Here is a 21,268-nt window from a genome sequence, read left to right on the forward strand (position 1 = left end):
CATCCTGATTTGCTATTAAAACCCAGAACACCACAGACTATTGCTAACATTTCTAACTCCACATTTTTTTATGTTAATTAATTTGTGTAAGAATAAATGACAAAATCCACATACAGTGTTGTATTTAAAAGGTTATTACACTAGACAATAAAATTAAAAACACAATGTCACTAAGGGCATGACAGTGCCACACGAATCCTGCTGCAGTACAGTTCAGATCAAGTTTGAGTACTAATATCATATCAATCTGAAATGGAGAAGAGCTTAATGTCCGTCAGGTCATAAAATCACTTTCTCACTTTGTTGTTAAAAAGCCTCGAGTGCCATCTCTCCACACTTTGTACAAATTATTCTAGAAATATGATTTTTGTTGAAGTTCGGCCAGTGTGAAAGAAATGTGTTCTATATTCTGTATTGTCAGTGCAATGAGAAGCATGTTATCACTTGTTTTTACTGCCTAGGCAGCAGCAGTCCGATCCCTGATATCTGACACCAGAGTTCACAGACTGCAGGTCAGGTTACCGCAGCCGCAGGCCCTCCATTATTTAGACTTGCCTCTTTCTCCTCTCCTCTTTGTTTGCATTTTCTTCTTCTTTTGTCTTTGACTGTTGCATGGCTCTGCTGGCTGAAGCCTCCTTATGCAAGTTACATACAACCTAGAGGCGGGTTTACGTAACCGTCACACATTTGTTGGTTGTACTGATTTCTTTGTTTTTAGATACTCAGCTTGTAACGTCCATTGTCAGTCAGCAGATGGACAGCTTGTTGCTGTTGGTCTTTAAGAACCCAAAAAACAATATGCGAAAGGAGGATTTTGGATCCTCTGTCTTAGTTGCATTTATGTGTTTTAGCTGAACACACACAAGTCTTTAAGAAATATCTTTATTAAAAAATAAATCTTTCACAGTGCATGGCAAACAAATGCAGGCATAAAAAGGTGTTGAAGTCAATCCAGAACTGAGAAAGTTACCTATGTCTTCACATCTTACTATGAATTGTTAATACTGTAACGCCTATCAGAAACAGTTATGTGACGACTCGCAGCCTTGAGCTGCAACAAAATCAGACAAAGAAAATGGAAAAGTGCAGAATAGTGAAGTGACACCAGCACATGTGCGAGCGGTAAATGTTATAAAAAATAGTTTGGACTTTGAAACTTACAGCACCTTCAGTTGCATGTACAAACAACATTATCTACATTGTCTACCAGCTGACATTCAAGGTTTTGAAGAAGTAACACATCAGTGAGAAATGTCAGGTACCAGCTACTCTACAAACTCACATTTGATCTAACTCGAAATTCAGCGACATTAAACCTGACAATTTATAGTAACTGCAGTAAACATCTGTCTATGTTTCACTTCTGTGTTCAGCAACGGTTCCACAAATATAATGCTGTCTTCAGCCATAGAGAAGTTACAACTAATCTTCTGAGGAATCACTACAAGACTACGTTCACGAAAAATTTATTTTTGCATAAGGGAACTAGTGGCGGTTGTTCTCATGTCATGCCATGGCAGAAACTGAAATACCTTGAAATGACAAAAGCAAATATCAGCCTAAGTAGCAATAATGGACTGTGTTTCCTTTGAGTAATGCCTTACACCTCCTACATAGCTGGGTAATGTCTTACAAATGAAACAGCACTACATCAAAAATGTGTTCAATTCAGGTTGGTTCATTGAAATGACTTAATTTATATATTCTACAAACAATTTCTACAATTGTGCACAATTTGCTCTTTTATAAAAAGTTCATAGTAGATCAGATGTACCTTATGACCACAAATGTCCCCTAGAGAGTAGACATGTGCCATGTATAGCCTTCACACCAAGAATACACCTCTAAGGCACAGTTCTTCTTTGAATTACCTCCATCAAACCCAGTACTGGTTGTCTTTAAGAGTTGTAGTAGGAGACGTAGATCCCACAGAGGTCTTGAATCCTGCTGTAACAGCTTGGAGTGCATTACCACATGTTACATTATCTCTTTCAATACCTATTCCACCTCTAATATTCCCATCGCCACCTGCTCCATCAGCTTCAAATGGCCCCCAGAAGGTCATCCCAGGGGCCAGACTCCTCCTCCTGGGACTTATGGGTATCCGCGGTGAGGTAGGGCAGCTTGCAGGGCCAAGGGGGGTGACTACCACAGATGGCATCGCCACACTCCGCTCTGGCCGGCCCAGGTAAGGGCTGCCCTCGGTGGGTAGCTGCATTGCAGCGAGCTCCTGGATGAGCCGCATACGGGCCTTCTCCTTTCGGTGGCGGAACACCAGAATCAAACTCACGAGAATAATGACGAGGAGCAAACAGGCCAGCAGTGGCAGGATAATGAGGAGGGGGTCGGAGGCAGGGCGAGGGAGGGCCTCCACGTGAACCAGGTGGGTGTCAGGAGGGTTAGCTGGACCGTGTTTTTCTAAGATAGAAGGAGGGTGCGGTTGTGGAGCGTGGCTGTGACCCCCTCCAGCTCCCTTTGGACCACTCCCTGATCTTCCTCCATGACTCCCACCGTGTGTGTGGTTCCCCCAGCGACCGTGAGGCCTCAACCTGTGCTGTGTCCTGTTGTGGTTTTTATGGGACAAAATGTGGGGGTGCAAACCCTCCTCAACCCTGCTGTGCGTTGTGGATCCCCCTCGTCCACCTCCTCTTCCTCCTCCAGTAGTAGTCCTATTATGTGTCGGTAGACGGGTTGTGGTGTGTTCGCGACTTGCACCATCTGCTTTAGTTACAGCACCCAGACCGTGATGCATCTGGTGGTGGGGTAAGATGGTAAAATGAAGCTCACCCTTCGCTGGTTGGACATTACCGGCCCTCACCAGGAAGATGAAAGAATCATTGAGAGGTCTGGCGGGGGTGTGGCCTTGAGCTGTTGTGAGCGCTGATTTGTTATCATGGAGCTGGTTGTCGCCGTCACTGAGAGTCTCCTCGATGGCGACTCGGCCTTGCACCACATCTCTGAACGTAAAAGACTTCAGGACCTCGGATGCTTGGTTAGGGTCATAGGTTATCTACATATATGCACACACAGGCACAGACACACAGCAGAGGAGAGAGTGAGCTGAAATTAGATGGTAAGAGTGTAAAGTCATAAACTACTATGGTTATTGAAGTGGTCCATTGTATACTGTGTAATCGCCCTTGTAACTTTAAAGTAACTTTAAATCAGATACAGAACATTTGAACAGCAACTTAAGACAAGATGAAAATCTTGCTTTTGCTGACATGTGATGGGTTAACTTCTCATCTTGCAACAGTGACATAGAAGTGTACCCCAAGGTGTCAGTGCATTATGAAATCACCAGTGGGTGTGGTTATAGAGCAGACTTCTGACACCGTACTACTTAGTGGTGATGGGTGTTGTCAGATTTTAAACTTTCAACCAGAGAGAATTATATGTAAATATTATATCTAAATGTATATGAAAAACAGCTGCATCTTCCTTGAAACTTTATCAAAACATTACCATGAACAGTCTTACCTTGACCAGTTTTCCATGTTTTGGTGGAGACAGAACCTCAAAGACCGGGTCAGCTCGAGTGATTCTCGCCAGTTCAGAGGCATCGATCATGGCTTTCCCCAATTTCACGGCGATACCACTGGGTACTCTGACCTGCTCCCTCAGGTAGATCAGAGGCCGCACAGTTACCTTCACTGTCTGTGCTGTTACATTTCCGTAATCAACACCAGATGACGAGGCTGACACAGAGATTTGGAAGCTATCCTCCGATTCGCTCAGATCAGTCATGTGATAGACAACGCGACCGAACTGCAGGTCCTCGTGGCTGAAGGTCATGACCTCCTGGTCGTCAATAGCGATGCGTCCGTGGCGAGGGTGTGTGGCGACCGTGTAGGTGATCTTGGCCTGGCTGCGACCATTGGTCTGAGCTGCCAGCTGGTTGGTTGTGAGGACCACAGCACTCTTGCCTTGAACCAATGACAGGCCAGTGTTGTTCACCATGGAGACAGAAGGCTTAATCACCTCCAAACTAAACAGTTTGTAGAGTGGACGGTGATAACCATCGGTTACATTGAAGTAGAAAACTCCTGTCAAGGGCTCACCCTGATGGAGGGAACAGAGGAATCAGAATATATTCATATCTCAAGCAGGTTTAACATCTCCACAAGTTCATTTTCACACCACACAAAAATTAATGGAAATTAAGGGCTACCTGATATTAAATACAATTTGAAATCTATGATCTAGTTGACTTTAAGATACATCCATATGCCATTTTTTGTTATGTCAGAGTTGTGTCACCAATTTTTGAGACAAGGCTTTGGTGACAAATGATGTAGTGGGGAATTAACAAAAAGCAGATTTCAAAGCCCATATGTGTAGCATTTGAAGACGTTTGTCTTTGGCGACCCCTGGAGGCAGTATCAAGCCACACAGTGACAGACTGCTGCTTTCTCTACAAGCAGAATAATGACATCAGAATAATTTGATGCTATATACTGAGCTGTATAGTCTCCATCATGCAGAGTCACTCTTCACCTGCTGTATAAAGTGAAGCCGGCCATGGTTGACATCATACTGGGTGAAAGAGGTCACCGGCTCTGGTCTTTCCCCCAGTGTCAGGTAGCCATTGTTGGGCTTACTGATCACGAGGTAGTGCAGCTCCTCTGGAGGGGTGTCATGATCCTCAACCTGGACATGTAGATTGTCAAGGATTATATTTTATAAGACTGTTTGAAAAGAAAATGTCACCAAAAGTTAAACACTGATACTCAAATATTGTTGCTAGTTTAATAAATCTCAGAAGGTAAAACAGTGTGTTCATACAAAAATCTTACTATTAACAAATAGTATAAAAATGCCTGCTCACATTTACACCCGTTCACTTTGCACTGGCTCACCTGCAGATAGTCTGGACCAAACACAACTCTCTCTCCGACTACCACCTTCATACTCGGGGCTCTGCTCCTGATGAGTGGCGGCTGGTCGTTGACTGGTGTCACCGTGATGTTGAACATCTCCGTCACTGCCAGGCTGTCTTTGACTCTGTGATCAGACACTGTGTCTAACGACGAAAAGGAGGATGATGAAGCTGAATAGAGACGGGAAAAGGAGGAGGAGGAAGAGGAGGAATCCGAGGACAAAGCAGACGAGGAAGATGAGGGGGGGAGATCCAAAGGAGCCACCCAAGCCCGGAAAGTGAAGCTGTCGGTCGTCGTCTCAGAGTCGTCGTGGATGTACATGATGCCAAGTTTATTCAGGGTGATCTGTGAGAAATCTGGTTGATCTCTGGGGAAGGATAAATATTTGAAGACAAAAAAAGTTAAAAAAAAAAGTTTAAACAAAGTTTGTTTAAATAAATTATCCAGAAAGTTTAATTTCCAAAAAGATCATTCTGGATATTTTTTTACTTTTTCCTCATTATCTAACCTATATGTATATTTACTTATTGGTAGAAATGTTGTCTAAATATTTCTGTCTGCAATGTTTCTTTTATATGTTTAAAAATACAATATAGGGGAGACCGGATATGGTTGTAACATGGAGAGAGTTGTTACACCACCAATTCCACCAAACAGGGATAATACAGGAATCATATGGTTATTTCAGTGTTTACCCACTTCCTGATCCCACATGGTGGTTGTCATGGCTGGAAACAGGCACATGCAGATTCTACAGAGAAGAAACTGATTTTAAGGTAAGAAAGTAATTGTTTTGACCAAGACTATATTTTGTTTAGTACTCATATGACTTGTATTAGATTGGACTACCACGGTAGTGGGGTAGGTTGTAACAAAGGAACACCATATAGTGACATCAACTCATGAGGTCCGTGATATTTTTGCAGAAGTTTGAATTGGTGCCATTTGTAGTAAACACATGTAGATAATTTTGCTTGTACTTTAATGAGAACTCTACCTCAAAAATTCAGTGAGTTCCAGGTGCTGAAGTAAAAAGTGTTACAACCACACCCAGTCTCCCCTATATTATTTTGGGCGATAAATAAAAATGGATAGAGGCAGGTACGTCATTCTGTGGAGAAATGACAAATTTCAATGTTTTGTGGTTTCCTGGCCATATATAGAGACACCAAGAAATGAGCCCAGCACCTGGTGAGGTTATGTCCTCGGATAGACAGAGCCCCGTGACGTGGCAGAGAAATCACACGGTATAGGACGTGGTGGTCTTTCCGTCGGGGCTCTGGAACTTTCCCCAGGAGATTGGAGGCATCGAGTTTAGACCTGTCAATCGTCACCCTTCCTCCCTCTGCCACCACAGCACCTGAATGATAGAGGCAAATAGTGTGCTTATATATTCTTCCTCATGAAAGAGAAGAATAGATTCAGTGTGAATAAGATGGCGTTATCTTCCCAGAATGCATTCTACTTTAGCTGGAGATTCTGAAAATGGTAATATGCTGCTGTTTTCACAAGTTAAAACAATTCTGTAAATGCAAGAGATCTGAAACCACCTGTTTCACAGATAAAAGAAAATAAGAATAATAAGGAACTTTACAAAGATTATCCTGGGAAAACCTTTTTTCACCTGTTCGTAAGTTATAAACACAAGATTCACGCTGATTTTAACAGTACAGTACCTGCGTTGTTTAGTAGTCTGGTCTTGTGTTGAGGGTGGTCATGATGTTCGTTGGCCTGGTAGGAGATTAAGAAGGTGAAGGTGTGTGGAGGAAGGAAAGCAGGAGGAGAAGACACAGTGAAAGAGAAATAGTCTGCAGCCGACCATCCCACTGACTCTGGCTTGTTCTGATCGTAAAGGATGACTCCATCATTCACCTGAGAGACAGTGACATGAAGAAATCTGTAAATAACAGATTGCCTTTGGTGCAGAGACAGACAAATGACAAATGACAAATGCATATGCATGCAGTATATACATCTCCTACCATGCTTTGTGTGAATGTAGAAATGTTTTGTGTAGAGTTGTCAGGCATACGTCGGACCAGGCGGCCAAGTTTAGGAGGAGCAGTCACTGTAAACACTACAGAGTGGTTTCTTCTGATATCGCTGACGTCATTGGTTACCACCTGAAGCTCCTGCTCAGAGATTGGTGTCACCGAGCCTTTAAAGGTAACGAAGACACAGTGAGAGGAGGCAGTGAATATCCCTGATTGACTGTGGTATCTGTGGACATCTCCCTGCTTGCAAACTGCCACAAAAGGACAGACTAAGACATGAAATTAATGAATGCATAGGCAAGTGAGTGGCTTTTTGGTGAATTTTTAGAAGCATTTTAAAACATATCATCCTCCAGGAATGATTTACCAAACAAATACTTCACCCTCCTTTGAGCTGTATGTGGTTTCAGCTTGGGACAATCAGGGTAATTAGTTTAAACTGGTGTGCAGACATGACTGCAAACAATACAAATTGCATTAATCTTAAAGGGGCATTGTCGCTTGGCAAACACTTCAGCCATTATTGTGTTTACAATACAAGAGGTTATCATACGCCCTCTGAGCAGCATTACTTCTTCATGGCAGACTGGACGCTACAGTGACTTGTTATCGGAGAGTGACAAGGCAGGCCGGCCGGGGCTGGCTGGTTAGCATGCTAACTTCAGTAGAGGAAAAGAAATGATAGAAATAGAGAGGTTTCCTCTTCAGTTATCATTTGATAAATAACCAAGTGGAGTAAGGTGAAGCAACAAAGAATACCCTTAGTCCCCTAAATAATCTCATGATCCTGGAGAACCTCCAGGGATTTGAACCAGGATGTTTTATTGTAGCTGAGTGAGCTGTTGTACCTGGATACACCTCCATTGGATGGTTTTTGTGCATGGTGAGGACCAGAGAGTGGGCAGTCGTGCTGAAGATTTGACGAGGGGCGAAGTTAACACCATCATTCACCTGGAAGTGAAAGCCACCCGACGATGCACCTACACAAGAAGAGAGGGCAAAGGTCATTCTTTCTTCCAGCCATTCTTTTGTTTATTCCAGACTCATCTTTTACCCAAGAGGCCCTTAAAAATGACACATTTCAGTACAAAATACACTCTACCTCCATCTAAAAACTAACTTTAATCTGCCCAGCTCCTGCTTAGCTCACCACTGTGCACAAACACCAGCTGTCCACTTTGTATGTAATTCTGGGTGAAGTTCAGGATGTGTCTGGAGGGGGCGCTCTTCAGGGCCAGGTGGCCGTTGCTGGGTGGTGTGACAACAAACTCCAGCCCCTCGGACGGTGTGTCAGAGTCCTCTGCACTGAGATCATTTGTGGTGATTTCTGTCACTGAACCCACCCACACCTGAGGAAACAAGAGGAAAGACGGAAGGAAAGGACAGGAAGGCTATTAAACTTAGCTATTAAAAGATTAGTTGGACATTTTCAGCAACATGCTTATTTGCTTTGTTGCAGAGAGTTAGTTGACAACATTGATTCCACTCTCATGTCTGTACACTAAATATGAAGCCACAGCGTAGAGCTAGAGCCAGGGGAAAAAAAACAAATTTGATAAGAAAGAGAGTTGTGAACACATGGTATTGTTAATTATCAGCAAGAATATAAAATGATACCCATAAATTTGCTAACTAATAATATAGACAGCACAGTATATCATGTCTGTTTCAGCATAATTGCCTGTTTCCCTGAGAAATCCTTTGCAATAAAACAAGACCCCCTTAGTGATTTTGTGATTTCAGAAGTCCGTTCATTTCCCACCTTCAGACCCCGGTTGGTTGTAACGACAGGAGTCTCATCATTGACGGGTGTGACACTTATGTGAACAGTGCAGGGCAGACTGTGCTTCCTGATTTCTGTCTGATTGGCCACGATGGTGAAGTTATCTCTCTGTGTGTCGCTGCCGTCGTGGATATAGGAGATGTACTCACGTTCCACCTGGAAAAAAGTGTTGGGCGGAGGAGATTCACGTATAAAGATTGATTCTAACATGGCACTATGTGTCATCTTTCAGAGATGTGTCTGATTCAATTTGAAAAAAAAGATACTGTGTGTGATCTCTAAACAATTGTGAGGCTAAAAGTTCCTTCTCTTGATATACAAGTTTTTTTAAGTTTATTAAGTTTTTTTAACATATAAAATACATATTGTGTGCTCAGTCAAACCTCAGTATGTGTGAAAGCAGTGATGGGCATCCCCGGTATCCGGCTGTGCTCCAAGTGTCCGTGTCGTGGTGGATCGATGACTTGATACAGGAAGTTCATGTCTGAGAAGTGATGATTGGCGACCTTGATTATGTCACAAGTCAACGGCAGGGATGACCCCTCATCCAGGGTCAAGTCAGACACCTGCAGAAACGACCAACAGAAGAAAGTTCTGACTGACTGTTTTTTTTTGGAGGGTCACTTGGATCTCCTGGAAAGTCGACTGACAAATCAGTAAATTTCTTTCCATTTTCATGCAACTGTTGCCTTTTACAACATGTAGACATAGATGCTGTACCTGTAGAGGGAGCAGGATAGGAATGATATCGATCTCCAGCCTGATAGGTCCGACCTTTGTGACCCCGTTGGTTGCCTCCACCAGAACAGAGTCGTTGGTGCTTCCTGTGGACTGCTGATGGTAGACGATCGATCCCTGGTTCAGGTCGTCCTGGGTGAAGGAGGTTGTCTGCTGCTCTCTGATGCCCTGCAGGAAGGAACAGAGAGGACAGACTCATCAAATGCTTTTTCTGTGCGACTCTTTTGACGCTTAAATGCTTGAGTGTACAACTTGTGGCCACGAGGACATTCCAGTTATACTAAACGTTTATCACTTGAAACATAAAGCTCCAAAAAAAATTGTTATTTTACAGTCAAATAATGAACATAAAAAGGGGTCACTTGCAGTGACAAACACCTCAGTTATCTCCCAACTCTGCATTCCTATTTTTGGTTTTGGGACCGACAGTCCCTTGTTTTCTGCATCAGGACAACAAAAGCGCTCCAATGAATCCACACATAGCTGTAAAGTTGGCTGTACCTGATAGAGGTGCTGCTGTTCTCCATTGTTGTTCAGGTGCTTGTTGATATGGGAGAACCTCTGAAGAAAACCCAGGGTGGGAGGACTTTGGACAGTAAAAATGATCTCTGAGGGCTGGCTGTCCTCGTGGACCACCTGGTGAAAAGAATACATAAGAACATATTTGCAAATACGATGGAAATATGCCAGGTTCATTATTACAGGCCTCATTATTAAACAACAGGAAGATGATACAGCATGTACTGTAGAAGATACGAAGGACAAACCGTACATTACCGTACAATAACAACAGGAATAAACTATAGACCAACAGTGGGTGACCTGTATGGAACAATATACATATCAAAATGGACACTATCGATAAAATTCTATCTGTTTGGGTCTGGGAAATCTACATTAAAGGAAGTCAAAGTGGAGCTGTCATTTTCAGCTCAAGTATTTCAAAATCATTCAAGGAGAAATCTGACTCAGTTTATGACTTGCTGTGTTAACTTGAAAAATGTTACGTACATAAAAAGCCCACATAGGCTAGACCCTGATATACTGTCCAGTATGTGAGCATGTGAGCAACTTATATGCAACAACTAGAGTCTAGAAAGTGAGTTTTGAAAGCCTGTATATCTCAATCTGTTAAAGTAATTAGTGGGTGAGTCTTTTACTGTGTTACGATTATTGACTTGCCTCTAAATGTTCTCTGCTTATGGAGACATTCTGTCCTTCTGCCACCACCACTGGACGGTTGCTTATGACCGTTGGCGGCCTCTGATGGCTCTCCAGGAATATTTTTACCGGCACTCCGATGTCCAGATGCACCTCCCTCCTCCCTCTGTCCTGTTGCCTCTCTGTGCTTTTCTCCCTTGCTCTTGCCGTCACATTAAACCAATCTGACAATTCATGGCTGCCATCATGAAGATATGCCAGGCGCCCTGCCACCAGGTCCCGCTGGGTGAATATTGAAATTGCATCTGCTTCTTTTACAGCGTCTTGATCTCCATCACTAAAGCAGAGCACACCGTGTTTAGGTGGAAGGAAGACCTCGAATGTCACTTCCTGTGGGTCTCGTATGTCAAGGTTGCTGAAGACGCTGAGGTTAGTGGAGGTCAGGGTGGTGATTCCACCTCGCTGGACCATGAGGCCTGTGTTGTTCTCCACCTGTAAGTAAGGATCCTGGGCCATCACCTGTAACAGCCAGTTACACATCAGAGACAGAAAATAATAATAACAGCAGTCAGTGAACACATAACATCATAGGCTTACTTCTTTTGATACTCAAATGCCTTTTGATATTTAATTACTAGGAAATAATTTGTAGAGAAAAATATAACCATCACACACACAATTTAAACTGCTGATAAATAACATGAAAATATAAATATGGCACAATCACAACTTGAAGACTTAATGTTCATTGCTTATACTGTATATTTCCTTATTATGCATACTGCTTGACTTTTTCATTTCCTTTGTTTAACAGCTCATTAATTTAACATGTTTTCTGTAGTACAACAGTTGAAAATTAGCCACTTGGCTAACACTGGCAATGTTTACAGTGATGCTGACTGAGTTTCACCAGAAAAGTATAAATAAATGAATAAATCCATAAAATGCATTAAATGTGAAGACATTATAATCACCTCAAGCAGTGTGGAAACATAATGTTTGCCATCTGATACGAAAAGCACAAAACGTCCGAAACTCACTCCTCTGTGGACAAACAACACTTTTTTCTGAGAGAAGAGAGGAGAAGAGAAGAGGAGATGATGAAAGGAACGGAGAAAAGAATCAGCATGGTTAAAATGAATAAACACATTTAACTAAAATCTTATTCCAGCAGAGTATCCAGCATGGAAAATTTAAAATGCAGAAATTAAAACAAATCAAATGAAGAAATACATTTAAATGCAATACACATTGATATTTGTATTTCCTTTTTATGTCATAATTAAATGAAAAACATACTGTATTACAAGGACAATAACTTTGTTTTCTGTGTTGTGATTTGATTTAATGTGGCATGGAAAACTCATGTTATAATGAAAAATAATGTATTCCATTATTAAAGACAAAAAGCTAAATAACTGTCCTTTTAACAAATGTTTTTCATTGAGTTAAGTAACAGTAAATGCATACAGATGCATTGTTTTTGCACACTTATTAAGGGACACAAGGGGGTCATTGATGTCATGACACTGGATCTGAATAGTAAAACAGCAAATATATACTGTATATCTTTAATTTAGTGATTCTAAATATTCTATCACCTGGATGATGGAGAATCTCAGATAAATCGTGCGCACCTGCTCGAGGTCCCGCTGTGTGAACTCGTACAGCTTGTGACTGGGGTCACCGGCCAGGACCAGCTCTCCCATGGGAATCCCCCTCCGTGTGTACACCAACCAGTTGTCCTCAAAGTCAGAATCATCGTCCCGGTAGCGAAGGTCGTTCAACGTCACCAACCTCTGGCCATCGCGGGCCACGTGGAAAACTTTATCAACGACCCTGACAGGTCTCTGATCATTGACAAGCTGCACGGAGATATTAAAGGTGTGCTCGGCTGTGTTTCTGTCCTCCTTCTTGCTGGTGTGTTTATGCGGTTTGTAAACCACGATTTGAAACGTAAAAGAATCCTGTTTGGTCTCGCTGTCATCATGAACATACATAATCCTCTCCTCCATGATATCCTGATTTGTGAAGCTTACAATGTTGTCATTAATGGATGTTGAGTTGGAGAGATTGATCTTTCTGATCTGTCCACGCTTGGGGCTCACCGTGATGCTGTACTGGACCTCTCGGTTACTTGCTGTCTGAGTGAACAAGATTTCTTTGGTAATGACTTTACTCCCTCCTTCCAGTATCGAAAGGCCTTTGTTTACAATGGTGAAGGCTGTTGACTCGGTTTTGATGTTGATTCTGAAGTCGTAACTTGTCGAGTTGGCGTGTGTTGAAAATACCTGAAAGCTTAATGTGTCTCTTGTGTCATCGAGTACCCTGTTGAGCAGCTCGTACTTCAGCAAACCATTTGTAATATTCTTCTGGCTGAAGGTTGAGTTCTTTTGTAGAACTTTGTTGTCGAGGAACAGCTGACCTTTCTTTGGTACTGTACGGAGCCTGAAAAAGAGGTTGCTCTCATTGAGTTTGACACCCTTTGAAACTACATGGAGGTCCTCAGGAGTGACAACAGCCGACTGAACACCATTGACCTCCATCTTGCTTCGTGTGACCTTGAAGTGGATCCAGCGAACCACAATAGGGAAAATAATCTCCTCGGTAGCCAGTGAATTGATGCTGATTTTACATTTGAACTGATCAGTGACATTGTTTTGAGTCTGAAGGCCATGGTAAGTGCTGAGGTATCGGATCCGTTCTTTTTCTAAAAGTTTCTGAGAGAACGAGGTTGTAAGTTTCCAGTCGCCACTTGAGTGCAACCGCTGGAGCTCACCATATCGTGGTGGCTCTGTTATGTCGTATCGGATTTCCGCTGCCTGATCAGCCACATTTACTTGTACTGCGAGATGGTTGGTGGTGATGATGGAAGCCTCGCCTTGGTTCACATCCAGTCCTGTTTTATTCACCAGTTTGTGTTCGAGTGCCACTGCCATGATCCGCAAAACTACTGTGTTGCTCAACTGTAGAATGAATAGGGAAGAAGGAAACACCAGAGGTGAGGTGAGGAAGATGAATGAAGAAGAACAAAGAGATGAGAGTAAACAGCAGATAAGGTTAGAAAAGTGTGAGAAAGGGAAACAAGAGATGACGTGAGACAATAAAGGAGAGGAGACCAAGCAAGTGAAGAAAGATGAAAGAAAGGGACACGAGAAGAGGAAGCAAAGGATGAGACAAGGCAACATTATAAGCGGAGAGGTAATAGGAAAAAAGAGAGTCATTGAAAAAGTAACAAGCCATATATTTCCATTAATCAAGGTTTTGACACTGATAGTTCACTGCTATAACTGGCATAATGGCAACAGATACATGCAAGTCTCCATAGGTTTATTCCACTTTGGGAGAGATAACATCACGTACCTTCTGCCCGTCGCTGACCCTGAGTGGCAGCCTCGAGGTGGAAACCCCAGTGTGGACAAAGTTGATCTTACTGTCCTCCAGATCATGTAGGGAGAACAAGTTAATGGCCCTGGAAGATAGATAAAACCCTGTTAACTTCCATGTTCTGTTCTGTTTTAATAGCTGCAGCATCAACAACTCTTTGTTCTGCCAAAACCTTTTTCAGGCATCTTTTGTTTTCTGTCTCTGTTGTTACATATACACAAACAGCCACTTCCCTAATAGACTTCAATGATTGCTTTTAAGAAGACTTGTGAGGCACTGTAAAGCCTCACAAGCCATAGCAACAACCTGCCGGGGTAATCCTGGTGCTCAAGGTGTCCAGCCTCAGTGTTGAGGTTTCCAAGGGAGCTGAACACCAGCTCTACAGGACTGCTGTCCGGGTCTGACACTCTCAGCACATCTGTTGTTAGCTGGGGACATTGTGGGTGTATTAGTATTTTCATTTTCTTATGCTCAGTTAACACAAATATTCATACCAACCATCATTCCACTGTGCCTACCTGTCGTTTGGACTTCTTGAGCAGGGTAAAAAGGTTTCCCTCTGGGAGGCTGAGCACAGGGGCATCATTAACAGGACTGATGCTAATATCAAACCGGTGAAGACGGTTGCTCCTCAGAAACACAGGAAGCTCCTTTTTATTGTTGGAGAAGGCTGAAAACATGAAAAAGTCACTCTGGTCCTCTGACCCACTGTGAACGTACATCACCCGGCCCTGCCATAGGTCAAGCATACTGAAAGTCCGGTCCTTCTCCTCGGTTCCTAATGTGATAGTTCTTTCTTGCCCCTCATCGAGCATCCCATCAGGGTCTGGTCTGAGGTCCAGCCGGAGCTGGCCGTGAACAGGCTGCTCCTCAATGCGGAACATCAACTGGGAAGGATGGATGCCCAATAACCGAAAATCCAGATTCACCTGGAAGGGAGTACAAATAGGAACAGATTAATACTACATCGCTCCATATTATTTTTACTGTTATAAAAGAAACCTGTCAAATGACTAAAAGTAAAAACTAGAAGAACAGGTCAGCAGGAGACAATAAGTCCTACCTTCATGTGTTTGGGCTCCAGTGGTGCTCGGCCTCCTTCTGCTACGTCTAGCGTTCTCAGCAGTAAAAAGTTAGGGTTCTTCTTACTGTTGCTAATTGGTTGTGAAGTTGTAAAATCTAACTCAGGGCGGTCTGTTGGGCTGATGGTGGTCGCTGTCACAAGGGCTTGTCCTGTCTTACAGCCTACAGTGATGTCCTTGGTGATGGCAGCATGAGGGAGACCCGTTCTTTGAGTGTTCACCCTAATTTCTCGGAGGCAGCCTTTAAAGGAGGCTCCTCCTCCAGACGAGGCAGAGAACAACCCAGCTCGCCGTGCCTCTCCCAGAGCTTCTTCGTTCAGCCCTCCCAGGAGGAGAGGCCCTTTGAGCTGGATGACTTGGAGCTCCAGACTCAGGTCAGCCTTGATTAACTCCTTGTCTACCTTCAGGTGGATGCTGTGGGGTAGCAGGTGCAGCTGGATGGGGTACCAGGTGTGGTTGCTGTGAACATGTGTTAGAGAACGCAGCTCAGTTTTACTCCCCTCTCCATTTCCTATTGTTGCCACCAGGTAACCATCTATGATCTCTATGGCAACAAACTCTCCCTGGTTGCCAGAGCTGTACAGGATAATGCCATCTTCTTCTCTTGCAGAGGGGTGAAGTTCACATTCAAACAGTCCCTCCTGTGGCACCTCCCACGGTGGGAGTGAGATGAAAGCTTTGGAGCTGAAAAAACTGACCGGATCTTCTTCTGTCGCAGAAAGCTGCGGACTACAGCCCAGTGACACCTCATGGATGCTCTTGTACCCAGAATATGGCCTTAGACTGGACAGCAGGTTATGTTCATTGAACACAAGTTCATCCACACAGCCTCTAAACCCCCTGGAGGTGTTGAGAAGGTATGGATGATCCAGACCAGCTGCTCCTCCAACAAAGAGTCCATCCTCCACTCTGAGCTCCAGATCTGGTCCTGGCATACGGAGGCTAGTGTGAAAATTTCGATCCACGATCATGGTGACATTATGGCGGTCGTGGGTCAGCTCCATAGAGTGCCACCCGAGGTCACTAAGTTGGATGCCCTTTTCTGAGCGTAGTGAACGCTCACCTGAACCCAGGTCTAGGCGTGCCTAAGGGATGAAGGAGGAGGCAAGGAGGGAAGGGGTGAGGAAAGGAGGGATAAAAGGTGACAACCAAGAGGTATGAAATTAAACTCTCTTATTTCTGTTTCTATGCTCAGACCATAATTTGAGGGACAAAAAGTGACAATAAAAGCAAAAAACGTTAAACGTAGACATGGTGACTACATCTTGACTACATCTTGAGTGTACAAATTTTAAATCAAAATCAAGGGAGCTATTAGCTGTAGATTAAAGAATTATTCCACAAAGAAGAATATCATGAGTAGCTCCCTTGCCTTGTACTTAGAGCTTTCATTAAACTATTGTGGTCTTCTCTCTTAACCTGGTCATGAAGGAACTTGTCCTGAAATGCAGCCTGTGCCAAAGGGTTTTTTTTTTCTCTCTCTGCAAGCAATCTGACACCAAGCTGTGTGTGTTCAGTCTTCTCTCGGGCTCTCCTCATGGTAGTAAATGCCAACATATGAGTTAAAATGGCCAGGGGACAAATATTTCCTCTTGTTTTGAAAGTGTGAGGTATCTTTATGTGAGCGTCTCTAGACAGACATTATCATAAAATCCAAATAGTGTTGCCTTGCTAAAGCATAAACTGATTTCCTTTCATAAAATTTTTATCCTTTAAAATTAACATTCAGTACATTTGTCTTGCTTTCATCCATGACTAGATTCGTGGCAAAACTTTCCTACTATACCCTAATATGTGCTATAACCTACCTGCAGACGCCCAGAGATCAGTTCCAGCAGCAAGTAGTCTCTAGGTCCTGCTGCCAAAAACAGCAGCCCTGCCTGACTGGAGGTTCGAAATCGGACATGGAGCAAGGTCTGAACGGATGCCTCCACTGTCCGCAGGTGGATGTAGCCATCACCGTAGAAGGACACTGTGACAATGAAAAAGAAGCCAGATGAGAAGTTGAGGTCAAAGTTGTGGCCAGATCAAGTACGCTGTTTCATCAATCCAAAACCGTTTCATTCATGTCCTGAAATGCAGTGGGTAGTTACAATATCGCCAGTGCAATCCAGTCCAATGGTCCAAGTTAATTTACTGAAGCTTCCAATTTTAAATTAAGTCCAACTCATTAAAGTGAGAACGCTAAATGCTTGTTCAAGCCCTGGTTCACTCTAATGAAGGCATAGGATGCATAATAATTGAGGCTATAGTTTGTGTTGTGTGAAGTTCAGTCTGGACTGTCTGTCTCGCAGCCTCGTCAGAAAACACGTTTTCATTTTCTTCTTTTTCTTCTCATCTTTCTTACAGTTTATTATGAGGCTAAAACACATGCTGCAAATGTGTCCCATGCTGACATATTTTATTACTTTTTAACATTTACATTCTAAGCTATATCCGATTCAAACATATCAACCGATATTGAAACTAACATTTGGTAAATGCCAAAGGAAAGACTATTCGATTAATCTGTATTGACTGTTTTGTCAATCTGGTGTCTACTCTGCACTTTACACCTGCTATCTGAATTCAATTAATGACAACTAATGCATCCTGGAGCGGGTCATCCTGAAATGTTCTGATGCTAAATAGACTTCACTGCTGACCCAGATGACGCAGACTGAACTAGTTGTACAAACATTTGTCAATGGCAGAGTTGCTCCGCAAGCACAAATCAGCGTCCGGCATCGTGGTCCAAATGTAAATTAAAAGGTTTGAATTTAAGGCTATCTAGCTAATGGTAAAACAAGACTAACAGTCTACAGCCATGCTAGAAGCCCTGTAAGGCTGTACTCATTCACACATTTATGTTTAATGATAAGTCAATACAACACATCTGTAAATGAAAAAAAGTAAAGCAGTCTTTATTTTGATTGATTTGACCTACAAAACAGCAGTACTGGAGCACTCTGTCAAAATGACTGTCCATTCATTGAAACCGTAATTCAATTCAATGAATAGAGGTCAGGGGAACGAGTGTGTGTGTGTGTGTGTGTGTGTGTGTGTGTGTGTGTGTGTGTGTGTGTGTGTGTGTGGATGGGTGACACTCTAAAAACTCTCCAAAAACAATCAGTACAGCAGTGCGGCGGGACTGAAAAGAAGTACTTTAAAAAAAAAAAAAAACACAAAAACAGTTTTAGACTCTTACCAGCTCCACTTGTCTCAATATCAAGACCAGGTCAAAACCTGGTATGTGGCTGGACTGCGTATGGTCAATGTGTGAAATTGAGGATGCAGTTGAAAACTGTTGAAACTTGAAAACTCTCCTATTCACTTTGCTCACACAATACAGTATTTTACAGCTCAATTCTCAATTATTATGTTTTTGTTTGTTGTCAGACAATGGAACAAGTATGAAATAGTGACATATTAGGCATATTCACTCTCTAAATATGTTTTTTCTTGCAGGTGCTTTTTATTATTATTTTTAAATTATTTTAGATAACCGGTTGACTACTGTTTAAAAAGTAATCTTGGTGACCTTGTGTTTTTTCCTTTCTTTTCTTTCTTTTTTGTATCAGTGAAACATGGCTCCCGATTGAGTAGAATGTGAATAACAGACATTTCATACAAATTGGTAGGAATTTGCTTTTAAGAAGAGACAGAAAACAATGGAAAAATAATCATCTTTTACATCTGTTCTTCTGCATTTCATTATTTTTTATTGTTTTTTGGGGGCTTTAATCTTCTGCCTGCAAATTGTATTATTTTTCAAAATAGTTTTCATAGTTTATTATTTTACTGCCTTTAAATCCTTTTGAAACTGGAAACGCACCACCTGCAAAAAGTAAAGTTGATTATCAAGGAAATTATTAGGTGTTAAAAGACTGGTCCTAAAGAGAAGTACTCAGTCAGCAGACTGGCTCAGCATGCCGTTCTGCATAAAGCCTATAAGCCCGCTGTCAGTGTAACCCATGTCTGTCCATCTATCTCTAATCTGCCTCTATGATACCAGTGAACACTGGATTATTAGTAATCTTCCTACAGTTACAGACACACCTGCAGGTCTTTTATGCACTCTCGTGAACAGGTGTAAGGATGATATAGAGACATGAGCAACTGCCTGAGGCAATGCTGCTAGCCAATAAACATTTTTCCTGTACAACTAAAATCACAGTCTAGGAGCGTATCAGGCATCAGGTCAGGTAATCATGTCCCTTTGCAAAACATAAGTAACTGCAAGCATGCAATCAAAATATAATCCAGTATCCAGCAGTGTCCTGCCATATGTCTACAGACAATATTAGACTGGATTAGGAATTTACTTCAGGACAACCACAACAGCTTGTGTGTGAATGTTAAGTGTTAACATTAATAGATTTACACTCACAACCAATAATAACTATATTTTTTACACACTTTTTACAGTGTTACCAGTTATATTATAGTGATGCAACAAATCATTAAACAGTAACATTGTAGCATATTAGTTCTCAGTTTTAAGTTTTACATCTGTCATTTAGGAGGAGTGATTTTCTCTCCTCTGCAGCACCTTACCTCCGTAAACTTGTCCTGTGGAAATCAGCAGGAGCACAAACAGATCAGCCACAAAACTCCCCATTGTTAGTTAGGCCTTTATCATCTAACTTGCATTCAGTTAAGAGCAACACCTGGCTGCCTAACTACGCCATCCATTGTCTTTTCCACTACTGCCAACTTCCAAGTAGCCTCTGCTTGCTTTGCTGGCTTTGGATTACAGCCTTTAAAAAAAAAAATGTACCTGTGCTGCTGAGCTGAGAACGGTGAGGTGGAGCTCCACCCTCCGATCCTCCCCTCACCCCGTCCACACAGAGGAGCGGGCTGTTGCAGTGCTCAGTACCAAACATCAACACATGGGGGAGGTGTCACAACACGAACAGAGACAGAAGGGGGGAAAAAAAAAAAAAAAGTGTTGAAGTGCTTTGTAGAAAGTACAGCAGACTGTGTGTATTCTTGGATATCAGATCACAGTCTGCTGAAGATACAGCTGAGACTTATTTTGAATGGTAGTATATTCTGAATTGAATCCATCCTTAGTTTAGCTCATAACAACCTGACTGTCATGTGGTGAGGAAAAACTCAGAACAAGCTGCTGTCACACACAAACATTCAATTTTTTATGATGACTGTTTATTTCCTTGTAGCCAAGTGAGATTATGTGTGTCGCAAACTACTCAAGTAGGCCTACTCATTTTTTTTTTTTGGCATCACTGAGAAGCTGGGTATAAGCATGGCCTAATGTAGTTGTAAGTGGCTGAAAGAGTAACCGTAACTCCATCTGTGGTCATCAGTAAGTGGAGGCTGCTATATTATCAAATAAAGAATAGCACTATAGTAAAACAGTTGTAATAATATAAGCTGTTAAGTTATAATTGATGTGAAGTGTGGGGCGCAATTGATTTACATACTGCTCATAAATGCTAAATAATGGGGGTTATAGTACAGTGTTACCTGAAACAGGAGTTTCATAGTTCAAAGGGCCAATGTGACATAATGGCTGCAACAGCACGACCCCCTGCAAACCAACCACTCTACAATTTACTGAGGCTATATTTTCTCATCAGGAGTTTTTGAAAAACCACTCTTTACAAAAAGGGAAAAGGCTCAAAGCAAATTACATGAAACGTCTCCTACATGGGTCATTACAGTAAAACTCTCGATCACTCTAATCAGTGCTTTTTTAAAATGAGTTGAGCACAGCTGCTTAGAGTGCAACTTAACACTAAAGCCACTTTATCCACTTTATTCTGACAGTCTATAGTCTCCATTTATACAATATTCATTAAAACTGCCCTCTAGAGCAGAATTATTTAAACAATGAAGTGAAAACCTGACATAGTGCAGTGATAGTCCAGGTACATATAGTGGGTGTAAATCTATATTCCTTTCTGCCTGTTCACCTCCTATCTGTGGGTATTGCTGCCTGTCACTGTGTTTTTATGTGCACTAGCACGGGGGAACTCCAAAGTCTTACACGATCAAATTTAACACATGGTGACATTAAAATGTACCTAAATTTTAGCTAGCGCAGTGAAGTACATGAATTGAACAAGTGATGAAGAAAGGTATAAAAGAAGACAGGCAGATAAGTAACGGACAACTGGCAGGAGGACACTGGAAGCAAGCTAACAATAACTCAAGTCTTCAGCAGAAACAGCACAAAGGAAACCAGACTGGAACATGTCAAACAATCTGTCCACCTACGGGGGGGGGGGGGGGGGGGGG

The 21,268-nt window shown here is 42.4% G+C and overlaps 1 protein-coding gene across 1 annotated transcript; it reads right to left on the reverse strand.

Annotated features, from left to right (window-relative positions):
• Window positions 1-866: 866 nt before the first annotated feature.
• Window positions 867-19,637, reverse strand: LOC111655779 (chondroitin sulfate proteoglycan 4-like). The gene is made up of 22 exons (XM_023407293.2): window positions 19,562-19,637; window positions 16,834-16,997; window positions 15,007-16,110; window positions 14,462-14,872; window positions 14,250-14,371; window positions 13,920-14,028; window positions 12,194-13,522; window positions 11,531-11,623; window positions 10,578-11,075; window positions 9,897-10,031; window positions 9,378-9,563; window positions 9,041-9,223; window positions 8,637-8,813; window positions 8,025-8,223; window positions 7,723-7,854; window positions 6,863-7,038; window positions 6,557-6,752; window positions 6,069-6,240; window positions 4,860-5,247; window positions 4,498-4,650; window positions 3,481-4,062; window positions 867-3,010 (listed from the first exon to the last, which is right to left on the reverse strand). The coding sequence occupies exons 1-22, from the start codon at window positions 19,623-19,625 to the stop codon at window positions 1,877-1,879; spliced, it is 7,707 nt and encodes a 2,568-aa protein (XP_023263061.2). The 5' UTR covers window positions 19,626-19,637; the 3' UTR covers window positions 867-1,876.
• Between the last annotated feature and the right edge of the window lie 1,631 nt (window positions 19,638-21,268).

This window comes from Seriola lalandi, unplaced genomic scaffold (genome assembly GCF_002814215.2).
Source record: "Seriola lalandi dorsalis isolate HSWRI2012SDOR001 ecotype SW California unplaced genomic scaffold, Sedor1 jcf7180002054332, whole genome shotgun sequence".
In the NCBI taxonomy this organism is placed as follows: Eukaryota; Metazoa; Chordata; class Actinopteri; order Carangiformes; family Carangidae; genus Seriola; species Seriola lalandi.

Bases quoted from the DNA above. Each gene is read 5' to 3' on its own strand.
- LOC111655779 (XM_023407293.2), bottom strand. From the start codon at position 19,625: ATGGGGAGTTTTGTGGCTGATCTGTTTGTGCTCCTGCTGATTTCCACA. The intron at 8,814-9,040 runs GTTTGACTGAGC...ACTTTTTTCCAG, and splicing joins CTGCTTTCACACATACTGAG to GTGGAACGTGAGTACATCTC. The intron at 3,011-3,480 runs GTAAGACTGTTC...GCATATATGTAG, and splicing joins AACATGGAAAACTGGTCAAG to ATAACCTATGACCCTAACCA.